The sequence below is a fragment of the Zophobas morio genome, unplaced genomic scaffold (genome assembly GCF_036711695.1).
Source record: "Zophobas morio isolate AGI-343-1 ecotype UQ-CSIRO unplaced genomic scaffold, CSIRO_AGI_Zmor_V1 ptg000024l, whole genome shotgun sequence".
NCBI lineage: Eukaryota > Metazoa > Arthropoda > Insecta > Coleoptera > Tenebrionidae > Zophobas > Zophobas morio.
In genome coordinates this window covers 7,601,926-7,616,764 of record NW_026972129.1, presented here as the reverse complement: position 1 = coordinate 7,616,764, position 14,839 = coordinate 7,601,926, and the positions used below count along the sequence as shown (strand labels likewise).

The following is a 14,839-nucleotide window of genomic DNA, read 5'->3' as shown; positions in this document are numbered from 1 at the left end:
TGATATAGCTTGAATAAATGTATTCCAATAATAAAGTTCCATTTAATCAATATCATTCATTTAATTAAAATGGGGAATCAAATCAAAACAAAACGTAAACATGTCATAATATTTTTGTAAAAATTTTACTCGCATTTATCTTGCTATTGTCAGAGACTTCAAAAGGTGGTCAAATAAAATAAATAAATTGGGTTAATTCCTTATCGATTTAGAGTTTAGGCAGAAAACGAACCAACATCAGGCTTTCAAACTGTAGCAAAATACCGTTATTGATAAAAATACGATACATTTCATAGAAACAATGTTGTTATTTGAATATCTAGATATATAGTACAATTAGTTATCTTGGTCTTGATTGAAAGCTACTTCCGACCCTGTGGAATCAGACGAAGCAGTTGACTCCCTGTAAAAATACAAATAATCACACAATAATTTCAATTTGAACTGCGTACATACGTGAGTACTTGTGCAAGTAACTATATAAATTAAAAACGGATTAGAATGTTTTCTTGCCCCATCAAGGTTCGTATTTTTTTAATCCCACGGTCCCGAAATCTAGTGATTTCAAAAAAATTGTCAAACTTGGTTTTCGAAATCTTCGAGTGATTATTATGCCTGTTTTCCCAATTTCCTTGAAACCTCTACGACGAAATTCAATGAAAATTATTTCGTCCTTCCTCTCATCATGCGGCTGAATGAAAATTTGCGTTTTATTAATTATTATCAAACAGGCGTAGAATGTAGAACCCTTAAATATAAATTGGTTAAATATAAAACGTATATATAATAATATTAAATTACTTTACATTGAAATGTCTCACGTTAAAGTTTGTCATATTGTCTAGTCGACACTGTTGTGTTTTAATCGAACGACTTCAGGCTCTTTGTTTTTATAGTATAGCTTGGACCTTCTAATTTTCCTTTTGGTCTATAAAAAACATAAATATCTTTTTGCCAAGTATCGTCAATACCTCTGTGTTCAAAGCGACGTGTTGGATATGTTTTCTCGCGGGTTTAAATAATTCAATAATTAAAATGTCTTCAGGTGATTTGGAAATATTATTTTTCACTGATTGACAATTTCTGCAAGTTGATATTCTTCTCCATCGGTTATATTTTACAATAAATTCTGGTTCTCCAGTGGATTTAGTTTTCTTTTTGCATGTTTTACAATAATCCATTTAGCCGGCAATAAACTGAATTCGCTTCGCATGCTACGCACTAGTCCACTTCGGCTTGGCCTCTGGACTGGCTTTACCACGCTTTGTAGACGCTCATGAGGACTTTGTCCGAATTTAAACAAATTTTAAGAAAGTTTTCGTATGTTTTTCATTTCCTCGTAAGGTAATTTTGTTAATAAAATAATAGTAATTTTTCGTAAAATTTCAACCTCGTCTTCTGTCAGATTAAATTTAATTTCTGCACCATTGACTGTACCACAAACAGTAGAGATACTGTTTTCCTTTAAATTGACTTTTATATTGCTTTCCATTTATAGAGGGTGAGTATTATAATAACGGGACCCTGACCAATTTTTAATGCAACACAACATACATCTATCAGTAATTGATAGATTCCAAAATAACCACATACAAATACTCTCCTTACTAGTTGTCACTGTTTCTGAAAGACGTCAATCAAAATTTTAGAAATGAAATATTAAAAAAACACCAACATATTAATTCAAAGAAATATAATAAATAAATTGAACAATTAAATAAATTTAACTAGCGTAAGTACTGTTCAAAATGCCTTCCTTCCTGCGCAACACACATTTCGATGCGATTTAAGTAAGACAACCGGACGTGGGCAACTGTTTCAGAAGTTATTGCAGGACATGCATTTCTAATTCTGGTTTTTAAATTTTCTCAATTACAAAGGACTTTGGTAAACTTGTTCCTTTACAACCACCCAGAGGAAGAAATCTAAAGGCATTAAATCGGGACTACGAGGGGGCCATACATTCACACTGCTTCTGCCAGTCCACTTATTTGCAGACGTCCTGCTGAAACCACAGCTCTTGTCGGAGGTTGAGAGGAACATTTTCTAATAACCCCAGAAAATCATTTTCCAAAAATTGTCACACATTTATGGAATAAACACTTTGAAAATGAGCTGTTCTGATCCAGCGTGGGTTATTTTAGCCGATTAACAACCCCATTATTGCCAAATCTTGCTTCATCGCTGAAAAAAACTTTTAATAAAAAATTGTTGTCCAACTCTAGTTGATGTTGCGAAAATTGCAAAATTGTATTCTTCTGGGAAAGTCTTCTTCTTTTAGATCTTGTATGTATTAATGTCACATGGTAAGGGTGGAACCTATTCGCTCTCAAAATTTTTGATTGAGATGGAGATATTCCTACCTGTCGTGCTATAAATCTTTGGTTCACATACGGGCCATTGTCTACGGCTTCAATTACACGAACTTTATTTTCGACACCAGTAAGTCCTCTATTTCTTGTTTCTTTTTGCTAATTTTGTCTTAACGTTTTTTCTAAACATCTAAAGATTTGGTCGGATGGATGTCGCCTATCGGGATATCTTCTTTCGTAGAGATTTGCTGCTGCAACGGCATTTTTTCCGCATTCTCCAAAAATCAAGATCATATCAACCTCTTCATCGTTCGTGTATTTAACTCTCATCTTATCGCAAGAATAAAACTTATCGGAGCTCAAAATTGACAAATAGAATTATTGCCAAAGTAAAAATTAACTACTAATAAGTAACTATGTTTGTACATTTTAGAAAAATAAAATATAAAAAGAGTTACATATGAGATATGTATTTTGTATTTCATCAGAAATTGTTCAGGGTCCCGTTACTATAATACTCACCCTGTATATGAGAAAATATTTCATTCACTAGTATTAACAAGCTCTTCAAGGTAGCTTTCAAAACAACATTGTTTTTATCAATTCTCATCTGACTTTTATCAATATATCTTACTACAGTTTTAAAGTTAGATGTGGGTTTATCACTTATTAATTTAAAAAAAATAAGACAGATGACCACACATGTTTGAAAATTTGGGCTGTATTCTTTTTTTTATTAAATACAACTACTATGATCGTTTTCCGGGTTGGAACCGTGTAAATTGAGTTTTTGGGCTCAACGTTTCGCACACTTTCGTAAGTGTCATCCTCAGGAGCAGGGTTAAGAATAAGGCGAACCTTTTTTTTTTTAAACAAAAAAAAGAGTTTCGCCTCTGGTATGGTTGACATACTACTGAGTTACCGTGCTCTTTTGCCTTATTCTTAACCCTGCTTCTGAAGATGCCACTTATGAAAGTGTGCGAAACGTTGAGCCCAAAAACTCAATTTACACGGTTCCAACCCGGAAAATGATCATGTATTGATTCCGACCGTGGAAGCCTCCGAAATTATTTACAACTACTTTGTTTCTAAATAAATTATTGGTTTTTATAAGACATTTTTTTATTTCTTCCAGACTTTTTTGATCACAAAGATCAAAATAAATTACAGTATCATTTCTAATTATACAGGGTGTCTCAGAAATAAGTACATTAATTTTAATCAGTTATAGAGCTCATTGAACTCAACAACTTTTCTTAGTAGAGTTTTGTCAAGAACTTTTTAATTATCAAGTTAAAAATTGTTAAAGTTATACCCCAATTAAGGTTACCCGCCCATGCATCCTCAGTTACCCATGGACACTAATAGTTATTATAATTAATAATTTATGGTCAAAAACAGTTACTAGGATACATATTTTCCTAATCTTGTCAATGTGACAAACATTTAGAGAGAATTGAAAATCCTGCTCCCTAATGGCGTACGGAATTTCAACAGCCCAAATGTGGGTGTTGAACACCTTCCCTCGTGTAACCGACCTCATCAGTTGATGGTATAAGAGATACAAAATTTGCTTGTTCGTTTATTTTTCTATTAACCCGCTCACAAAAGTTTTGCCTACGTGGTAAGTCTGTTAGTTTCAATAACTGAACTTTCTGGTCCTGAAAGGGGTACATTTGTTCTCTGAGTATCCTCCAAATACTACTCTCCGATACATCACACTAGACAGTGATACGTGCTAGTGCCCGGTCGAGCTTCGACACTCTTCAAAACAGCCTCTTCAATATTAGCAATTCTATTACTACGTAACTTACCCCGATCCTGAGGTGCAGGTTTAAAAGATCCGTACTCTCGAAAATGCTGCAACGTTCTTAAAACTGCGCACATTTGGCAGACGATTTGGGAGGTTTTCTGAAAAAATTCCTTGGGCGCGAGTGCCGTTTCCCCGAGCTTCACCGTACGTTAAAACGATATCGGTGCATTCCAGATTTGAAAACAAAGCCATTTCAACACATTTCGTCTATAAATTAGAAGTCTGTGCCAAACAAACTTTAAAGAGACAACGTTTAATAAAAACATTGACATAAAAATGATTGTCAGTGCCAAAACGGTTGCTACCGTACCTTCTTCATTGTTGTAGTGTTGCTATTATTTAAGTTATTATTTAAGGTGAACATAGACGGCTCGTGAATATATGGGTGGGAAAATTCGAAATTCGACTTGAGTTTTCGAAAAAATGCTAGATAAAAAAGTTGTTCCGTTTCACGGGTTCTGCTACTGGTTAAAATTAATGTACTTATTTCTGAGACACCCTGTATAACATGTGGCATGATGATATATAGACAAAACTGCACACTCATTTTTTGTAAAAGTTTTTGGTGAAGAATATTCAAACTTATCTCTAAAATTGTTAATTTTTAATTGCTTTGCATTTCTTAGAGTAAAATTTCTATTCGTTGGAACAATAAAAAATTTGTTCATCTGTTTGTTGGATAGTTTTAACTTAACACACAAGAAGTGTTGTTCTTTATAGCTCTTTTTGTTTTGGTTTCATTTTCTTTTATTTGATTGAGATGTGTGATTTTCTGCATAACCATTGTAATGATGTTCAGAAATTTTCAGCGTTATACCCTTATTATTTTTCCAAGCGTCTATTGCCATTTTTTCTTGATTTTCAGTTAATTTTATTTCCATCTAATTGATTTTTTTTGCCTCTACCCTAATTCATTAATAAATATTTTTTACACCAATTTTTTTTTTAAATCGTTATCTACATGAGTTTGTATAGCATGCCTCCTACCTTATAAAAATCGGACAAAATCATTGAAATATCTGTTTTTTAAATATACCTTTAAAATTAGACCAAAATCTTTGAAAAATGTTAATTTTAAAATATACCTTAAAAACAGGACAAAACGACGAATTTTAACTGTTTTTAAAAGGTGAATTCGCTTCGCTCATGAGGAATTATTTGAATTTGTTTGGACGAAACTGTATTCAGGTTTGATAAAACTGGGTGGATATACAGTGGCGACCACAGAGCGACCAAAATAAAGGAGGACACCTCTTCAAAGGATTTTTTTCAATAGATTTAGTTGTGTAAACTGGAGTCAGTTGAAAAGGTAGCCATTAACAATGTTACAAAATTACAAAAATTGCAGACGCGTTTCACCCTTAACGTTGGCATTATCTAGTCTAATTGGCCATTCCCGTCGACAATTTGTGTATTTTTGTATTGTCGGTATTACAGGGATGATAAACGTTTATATTGTTATTGTATACCGAGCGATCAAAGAAGATTCCTTATCTATTGTAAAAAGCGTATTATTTTCTTAGAAAAAAATATGTGACCTCTTCTTAGATTTATCTGTTCCAGTATTTTTGTGTAATTATTAGTTTTTAAATTATTGAATATATCCCAAAAATAATTTTGTATAAAGTAACCTCATTTGACATAACCTGTTAAAACTTTTATGACTTAACCGGTTTAAGCCAAACCACCCTTATAAGTCAAACTGGCTATTGTATTACTTAACTCAGTTCACAGCTACATGATGCCAACAATGGACAGTAATAATCTTGCGGTTCGGGTCCACAAAGCTTACAATAGCTAGTTTGACTTATAAGGCTGCTTTGGCTTAAGCCGCTTAAGTCATAAAAGTTTTAACAGGTGTATGTCAAATGAGGTTTGTTTTTTGTACTAATGTAAAATAGTCCCGCTGCATCATGCTTCTTCTGAAGACCGTCTTTTATCTCGTACTTTTTTGTGAACTGTAAATGAAACTAAATTAACATTATCTATCTAGGTATTACTAATGCTAAATACAATTAATATATACTCCTAGCCATTTCATGCTACATAAATTTAAAAAAATGTTTATTTTCAAAATCATTGGCTTAATAACATAGTTTTTACGCTGAATGTGAAGATCTTAAATTTGAAGTAGATTAAAATGTCCAAATTTTAGCTACTTTATACACGTAGTAAATAGGTCGATTTAATTGATGTAATTTATTTATTTATTATTAAAAAATGAAAAGTTAAAAACACAACTTTTTGCATGTTTTTTTTTAATAATCCGACTTGAGTAATTAATTAGGGCCAAAAGCAGATATAGTTACTTAACATACTGATTATAAGTATTTGCTTTACTTAACTCTTGGTCGCAAAACAATTAGATACTTTTTGTTACATGAGCATAGAGGCATTAGAAAATTCATTTAAAATTTAAATCTAGACAACACAAGTAATAATTAGTTGCTAATCTACTTTATATAATAACTCTTAACCTAAACGTGTTTACTTATTCTTAATTGATAGAAACTCCATAGACAGCACTTTATGAGCTGAAATTTAGGACTGTATTGCACTTATTGCATGATTTGTGTTCATAATTTCTGTTTGAATAATAATGTCTTGTCTTACTGTCTAACCATTAAAATTAACATTAATTCTTGTTAACTCCTAACAACTAAAACGACTTCTTCCGATATGTTTGAGCCTCATTGTCGATCGTCTCTTTAATGTTAATTTCGATGGTTGCGATGATGAAATTTCATAATTAACTTTGTGTTGTTACCTAGCATCAAAAAATTCCTTAGAGACCTGGCATGTACTTTCCCCTCTTGTGTGGTCGGTTGTTGCATTGGCAACCAGCATGATCGTGTTGGCACTGCTCGCACAGTACTGACTGACTCACGGTATGCAAAAATTGCATTTATTATCAACACACTACTGCAGTACACACTTTCATGTTCATTACATTTAAATTATATAGCGCGGTGTTACGTCAACATAAACTATTTCACCAAAACACTTTTGAGTTTGGAAAAAATGCCGAATCTTAACGGCATAGAAGACATGTCTGGTAGGTATAGAAAAAAGTTCGAAATCTAAATTTAAAAAAATCTGTCATTTGGGTCAATGACGACTATTAAAATGAGGCATGATTGTTAAAACTTACACTTACAGACCTGCTTGCATTTAACATTTCAAGTCTCTGTATGCAAAGAACTGCTTGAAATCGCTTTTCAACTACATCCACTTTGTGAAACGTATGTTTAATGCTTGCAGCTTTTCAAGCTTGTGATACTGCTTTGTTCATTGCCCTGTTTTAGTTCTTTTCGTACAGACTTCCGCATGACGACCAATAATATTTTCTGACACATTGACACAGTATCGATTTTTTTTTTAACAATTTATGGGTTACGGTCCTTAGCATTAACATTTCAGTCTAACTGGATGCAACTATACATTTACTGATATAGTTTTCTGAATTATGTATCCACCGTACAATATATACGTACGTACTCAACGAATTAGGTAAGAAAACAGTTTTTAATAGATGTAACTATTTTAGACAACAGAAATTTTTAAAAGTAGTCTGAAGGTTTGTTTGTTTTTTTTTTCACGTAATAACATAAACGTAATTTTGAATTTAACACTAAAGTGAAGTTATTATCAAACATTTTTAACTCAAAATTAATTGACACAGGTAAGATGGTCATAAAAATACGTATGATAACAGTTAAAATACAAAATGTTTTTTTTATGTCCACCATTAAACATAGATGTTTTAGTTGTGTTTCACTGATTGATCAAATCTTATAAATTATTATTTTAGAGTTACTGCTTTAAATAGCTAAAATTTTACTGTTTGAGATTCATGTTAGAAAATTAACGAAACTTTAAAAACATTTTTTCAGTAACCATTTCTGTAGTTCTCGATTTATCAAGATGTTATTCCAAAAGACTAGTCAAAAATATATTAGTTCTAAGTGGACGTTATTGACTATTTTCTTTTTTTCGAGAGCGTATAATTATTATTAATAGTAATACGAAATAATACACTTACTTGCTGTATGAAATTAAGAATTGTATGAGTTATTTTACAAAAATATGTCCACATGTGTAGAACATAGCGATAGCTACATTACTTGTTTGTTTTAATTAATGATGTCGTATTTTTTTATGAAGTGAAAAATAGAATAATCCAGCTTATTCTTGTCATAAAAATCGATCAACTCTATCGTTTTTATTTTATTATATGACGTATGTACCTACGTTTATGCATCTACCCCATATGAAATTTAAATCTGTTGTCTTAAGTGTTGTGTTTTTTATTTAAAGTTTATTTTATTTATATATATTTAGCGGTGGATATATGTTATATTTATTTAAATTACGTCTATAAGTTGTAACCTCAAAGTATTATCAAACTTCCCTATTGAATTTATCTCATGTATCTATAAAATGGAAAAAATGGCTTCTTTAACCTAATTTACTGACAATTTGTTAAGTAGACCCTAAGCGCACTCCAACTTAACATACATTAACAAATTAAAATCAGTTGACTAAAGTCAGTCACTTCATGTAATAGCTGTAGCAGTAATTTTTCTTGAGAAAAATTTCTTCAGGGGTTATGAAGTTCAGAATAACGTACCAATGAAAATTATGTTAATGTAGTCAACAACTGAAATAATTATTTTCTGAAATCCACAAATGAAAATTCCATTTCTAAACAAAATAATTTAAGAATGCAGCATTTGCTGCTTCAAAAGTGAATTACATCAAGATCATTTTCGGTCGCACTGTAAGTACGTTTTTAATTCAGGGTAGAAACTAATTAATGTCTGTGAAGACGAATAAAGAGTTAAGTATTTAGAATTTCTGTTAAAATTAAACGTACAATGTAGTTGATACCTAGCCATCTTCACTTTATAATCAATTTAAAAATAACAACGTATGTAGTACTGTACTGGACGTTTACACGTTTTTAACATATGTATGAAGTTTTCCAAGATTTTCCTTCTCGCGTCTGATGTGGCACAGTTTGATAATACTTTTGCAACTTTTACATTTACATCCCATAAAACGATCCATAAATTGGTGAAGTAAATCCACATGTGTGTTCACTTTTATATATAATTAATTTAATTTCTGTTATGATTGTCGCAGAGGATCTGTACCAGCAAGACCAGCCTCATTATACGGAAACAATAACAGAAGAGGTTGATCCGGTAACTGGTGCTAAGTGAGTAGGTCCTTTTTAATGTGATACTAGTGGCTATTTTTTCCGTATTTGTAGGATCACACGAACCATTAGGACGGTCACCCAAACTGTTTCATCTCCTGTAGGAAGAAGCGAAGAAGAAATGCGACAAAGTATGCAAAATGTTTTAGATCAGTTTATGACAGAAGAAAGAAACCCTCATTAGATAAAAATTTCGTGAATAGCGAGCTTGCGGTACGTTCACACTCCTGATACTTAAAATTGACAGGAAAAAAATTTACTCATATTATTTGACCAGTGTTTATTTTATTTTTATACTGTAACTGACATGATATTTTTATTGATCTGTTTATCTTATTATGTAAAAGTGATTCCATTGTTGTAAGTTTTATCATTTAAAATGACCAATTTTAGAATTGTGAGTTCATTAGAAATTAGGAAATAAGTTACGAATCTTGCGAAAAAATTAAAGTGTTCTAAACATTAAAATTTTCAAATTTAAAAGTTATATATAAAATAAAATAATATATTGCGCATTTCTGCTTTAAGTAGTTTTAAAACAGTTAAATTCCAGTTATGTACATTATTTTTAGCCTTTGAACTAGTGCCTAGATTTGTGAAACTTTTACTTGAAAAATTAGGTTATTGTTTCAGGTAAAAATTTTGCCAATCATGTTTCCGTTATATTATTAATAGCTGAGCTGTTATCTCGAAGGTACTAAGCATTTCCGCCACAGTTGATTACTTGTGAGATTTTATCATTATACATAAATAGATTTTAATATATTTAATATAAATATGCTTATCTGGAATAAATTACATCTTGTAGAAATGGTTGCTTCTATATTAATTATATTTATTTCCAAAATAAATGTGTGGTGTACGTTTATTTAACCTGTTTCTTTTTGTATCCTACAATGGAAGATCCTTAAAAAACAAATCCGGTTACATTATATTTAATATTTATTCATAAAAAATTCACAAAAGTGTTAAAACAAAATTATATTATTCTGCAAATATTCAGATAACAAATACCTACACGTTCATTTTCCCCCAAAACCGCCCATCAAATTACTTAAATTACCTAACCCCCCGCCTGCGCCAGCTTGAAGTTGTCTCATCATATTTTGTAAGCCAGGCATACCGCCCATCTGGTGTAATACTCTCGGGTCCATCATTTTTGCCATTTGTTGATTCAATTTTGCCATTTGAGCAGGATTTACATTTTTAGCCATGTCACCACCTTTGAATAATCCTTTGATACCGCCCATCTTCTTCACTACAGCTGCAAATTTAGTATACTGTGTTATAAGCTCTTTCACTTCTCGTTCTGTTACTCCAGAGCCTTGAGCTACTCGCACGACTCTCCCATTTTGTTTTGAAAAAATTTTGGCACCGTCCCTGCTGTCCAATTCGTCATCATTCATACTATCCATTATTGTCATTAGTTTCTTGAGACGTGACATGGATTCTTGTTCACTTCCCTTGGACATGAAGTCTTGACTGAAGCCGGGAATCATGCCCTATTCAAAAGAGGTAATATGTTTCAGTAAGGAAACCAAATGTGTGAATAATAGAGAAACAATTTCCATGACAATGTTGGTTTCTAAATTTGTATGTGTACTATTTATACAGCGTGTTATTGAAAGGTACGTACAAAATAAAATCGGCAATTGGTCTCGAAGTATGGGTGCTAAAATTAAAAAAAAGTTCAGGTAAAAGTGTTCTCCTTTTAGAGACAAAAATTATTAAAAATTATGTCAAAATTCGTTGTACGCCTCTGATAAAAAGGTCATCTTTCGTTTCGATAGCAACAAAAGGGTTTCTTCTTTTTTTATTATTGTAACAGTTGCTAGCATTTATTAAAATAAATTAATTTTACCTATTTATCCTTCAGTAGCGTCTAAAAATGTTGGATACGGGTTAATTTTCCCCTTATAATTTTGATACCACAAATTCAGTTTTTCAGGCTTTTTAGACTTCGCGAAAAACTGTCAATTTTGTTGTACGTACCTTTCAATAACAGCCTGTATATATGGCATATATTACGAGTTTTTTAGAGATTTTTACAGCAACAGTGTATCTCCTATAGCTCCTATAATTTTGTGTAATGAGTCTTGTCATAAAATAAACCAGGCAAATTCTAGTTTCCAACAGTATATGGTTGTTAATATTTTTCAACCAAATATACTTTCCTTTGCTCCGCTTTTACTACCAAAAATAGAAGGCCATATGATTTTGACGTCCCACGTTGACAGTGGCGGCTGGTGGTGGGTTTCGATGGGTAAAGTAATTATTTTTATATTTCGTTATGAGTTTGACGGTACTAATTAAAACCTAAGGAAATGATGTGGGATTATACTAAAAGAATAAACTAATTTTATACCGAAAAAATTCTGCAAAGTTTTTCAAATAGGATTTTTTTAGGGGAATCGGGATAAGCTTCTTACAGCTCACGGAAGCAATTAATAAGAGCTTCCCTAACATCTGCCTTTAATAACTTTCTCTTTTTTTCTGTCAGGCATGATTTGAAAATTTGACATTAAAAAAAAACTGACGACGTCCTAATTATTTTCAGTCATATAAACATCAACATAAAAAAATCCCCAAAGAAGGATGCACAGGCATCCAACGTTATCCTCAATTTGACAGGGTTATTTGCAAAGTGAATCATACATACCGCGTGATCACATGATCAGAAACGACTGAGACTGTTGGCAGTATTTTTTAAACAAAAACGTGAACTTTTCTTGCGTTTATGTTGGCATAACGGAAGTAATTGTGACAGATGATATGTCAATCGTGGCATATGATAAATTTAGGTTATGTTTTGAATACATTTTGCAAATTAAAAATGTCAACAACTTGTCAATCTTGACAGCTGACAACCGGAAATTAGCAAATGAGTCCCAAAAAACGTTTTAGTCGTTTTAGTCAAGTGTCACAAACAACATTTTTTTGTTAAAGCTCCTAAAAACACCTCAAGAAATATCTTAATACGATTAATGTGACCAAAGCAAATATTTCTCGAAAATACATAGTGGGCTGCCACCACAGTAACCAGATTGACTAAAAGCAAATAATTGCCATGGCAACTTTTTGGGATTGAGTCCGAAAGACTCATTTTATTGACACTTTTGAGTCCGTAAAATAGTTGTTTTTGGGAGCGCATATAAAAAAAAAACTATTTTCATACACTTTCCTTAATGAGCTATGAGATTGATGAAGATATAATGGCTGTTATACCCTGTAATAGTTTTTTTCAGGGAGAAATTTGAAATTAACGCTAAAAATATTCATTGCTATAAGAACTGATTTCATTTTTTTTTTACACTAAAACGCAGCCATGAAGTTCCAATGATAACAGAATAATAATTTCTCTACTACTTATTTCATTAATAAGACATCTAAAGGCAACCTTAGTGCTTGCATATTATCACAATATATAATTATGTTACTTTTTCTAAGTCTCAGCTTATCAGAAATGAGAATAGTAATTTTATGATCATCACTTGTACTAAAACAATTATTTATAAATTTACCAAACAATTTTCAATGGAGAATTGTTCTCATCAGGCAAAGGTTTTTTGTAGTAACTTCCTCATAAATAGTTCTTACCATGATTTGTGAAAAAGGTCCCATTTTCATTATATTTTGGAATTGCTCATACATGTCTCTAAGTGTGAACTGTCCATGTTTGATTTTTTCTAACAATTCCTCGTTGTCTTCTAATTTCAATTCATTCACTTTATCAATAAGTCCTTCTATGTCACCCATTCCCAGAAGCTTACTAACAAAAGGCTTTGTCTTAAAAGGTTCTAAATCATCTATGTGTTCTCCAGTACCGATATAAATGATGGGGCTATTTGTGGCTGCAACCCTACACACATACTGCTATATATCTATATTTTGACTAGTTTGTGATGTACTTACGCACTAAGAGCTCCACCACCTTTTGCATGACCATCTAATTTTGTAATGATAACAGACCCTACATCAACTTTTTCTTTGAAAGCTCTTGCTTGAGATTCACAAGCTTGACCAATCGTTGCATCCATTACAAAAATAATATTATCTGGTTGCTAAAAAAGCAGTAATACAACAAACGAAATATAAGCTATGTCATACAACTTACAACAGCATTTGAAACTGCCAACATTTCTTCAAATAACGATTCTTCCTGTTTATGTCTTCCACTTGTATCAACGATGATGATTTCAAAACCCTCTTTTTTGAACATATTAACACCATCTTGTGCTATAACAACTGGATCGACTTCGGTGTAACTATAAACATTTAACAAAGAAAAAAATTGTAAAAATACTCATCTAAATAAATACCTTCCATAAAACGGAATCCTAGCTTTTGTGCAATTTTGTTTTACTTGATCATAAGCTCCTGCTCTGAAGGTATCTGCGCACACCAGACAAGATTTCCAATTCTTTTTTTGATAATGATATGCTAGTTTTGTACACGTAGTAGTTTTACCTGAACCTTGCAAACCGACAAACATTATAACATTAGGTTTTCCTTTCAAGGGTTGAAATGGCTTAACACCAGGATCCACCAACTGCAAATTTCGTGTTATTTATACCATTTTCACAACATAAGTTTCAAATTTATTACTTTGACCAGTTCTTTAAAAACGGCACTCTGAATCATCTTTCGCTTGTTCAAACCACCCGCCATCTCATCAAAATCAATGACTGCTCGTACATTTTCTCGCAGTTTTTTGACGAGACGTATATTAACATCAGCTTCCAGCAAAGCTGCACATATTTCTTTAAGCATTCCATTGAGAACCTTAAAAATTGCTCATGTTCATTATAACCTGGACGCCAGCTGTTACACGTTACCTCTTCGTTTATTATAGTCGCTTTGCTTAAAGACTGCAGAGCAGTTGTTATTTTTCTACCTAAGTCTGCTAAAACCATTTTAGCTCTTTTACGCTGTACAAATTAATACTTTTCTCTATTTTGTGAATGTTTATGTGAATCTGTCACGACACCTTCAACAATTTTGACATTTCACGATTAGTGTTATACTGTGTTTACATGTTGGTGGCACTGAATTAAACATGTGTCTGCCACGCGTACAGAACAGCGGTAAATTTAAAACAGACATACTTACTAATAATAATTATTATCTTTGTTCACAGGTCAAAGATTCAACAACACCACAATGTATCCAGAAAAAATGATGCAATGTTATTAGTTATAACTGCCTTCGCACTCCATGTACAATAACTAAACAATCAATCCATTTAGAAAAACAAAATAAACAACGATCAATCACCACACTGTAAAAAAAAAGTGGCCCATGAGGGGATCGAACCCGCGACCTTCGCGTTATTAGCACGACGCTCTAACCAACTGAGCTAATGGGCCGCTGAATACCGCTGTTTTTATGTTATTGGAAAATATTGTCACTATTTTTATTTTATTGCGAAAATCTGAATGCGATGTTATTTTATAAACTTTAAATAACATTCACCATCTACAGGATATTCCTAAA

General features: G+C 32.1%; 2 protein-coding genes and 1 non-coding gene across 7 annotated transcripts in view; 1 reads left to right on the top strand and 2 right to left on the bottom strand.

The window, feature by feature from the left end:
- LOC135135085 (ankyrin-3-like) overlaps positions 1-10,197 on the top strand; it is a 64,514-nt gene extending 54,317 nt beyond the window's left edge. For 4 of the 5 annotated variants that reach the window (XM_064064047.1, XM_064064046.1, XM_064064048.1 and 1 more), the window contains 2 exons: positions 9,271-9,346; positions 9,401-10,197. In XM_064064047.1, the coding sequence (XP_063920117.1) occupies positions 9,271-9,346; positions 9,401-9,530 (206 nt within the window). In that variant the 3' untranslated portion in view covers positions 9,531-10,197. Of the gene's footprint in view, positions 1-6,896; positions 7,014-9,270; positions 9,347-9,400 lie in introns of all 5 variants that reach the window. The other variant, XR_010281435.1, reaches the window with a different exon arrangement.
- A 73-nt stretch (positions 10,198-10,270) lies between these two features.
- LOC135135162 (signal recognition particle subunit SRP54) lies at positions 10,271-14,363 on the bottom strand. Its single transcript, XM_064064159.1, has 7 exons — positions 14,182-14,363; positions 13,952-14,128; positions 13,666-13,895; positions 13,461-13,611; positions 13,259-13,407; positions 12,944-13,205; positions 10,271-10,848 (listed from the first exon to the last, which is right to left on the bottom strand). The coding sequence occupies exons 1-7, from the start codon at positions 14,257-14,259 to the stop codon at positions 10,369-10,371; spliced, it is 1,527 nt and encodes a 508-aa protein (XP_063920229.1). The 5' UTR covers positions 14,260-14,363; the 3' UTR covers positions 10,271-10,368.
- Positions 14,364-14,638: 275 nt separating this feature from the next.
- On the bottom strand, positions 14,639-14,712 carry Trnai-aau (transfer RNA isoleucine (anticodon AAU)). The gene has a single exon. It is a non-coding gene; the product is annotated as a tRNA-Ile (tRNA).
- Positions 14,713-14,839: the final 127 nt, after the last annotated feature.

Bases quoted from the DNA above. Each gene is read 5' to 3' on its own strand.
- LOC135135162 (XM_064064159.1), bottom strand. From the start codon at position 14,259: ATGGTTTTAGCAGACTTAGGTAGAAAAATAACAACTGCTCTGCAGTCT. The intron at 14,129-14,181 runs GTAACGTGTAAC...GCAATTTTTAAG, and splicing joins CGACTATAATAAACGAAGAG to GTTCTCAATGGAATGCTTAA. The intron at 13,612-13,665 runs GTATTTATTTAG...AAATGTTTATAG, and splicing joins AGGATTCCGTTTTATGGAAG to TTACACCGAAGTCGATCCAG.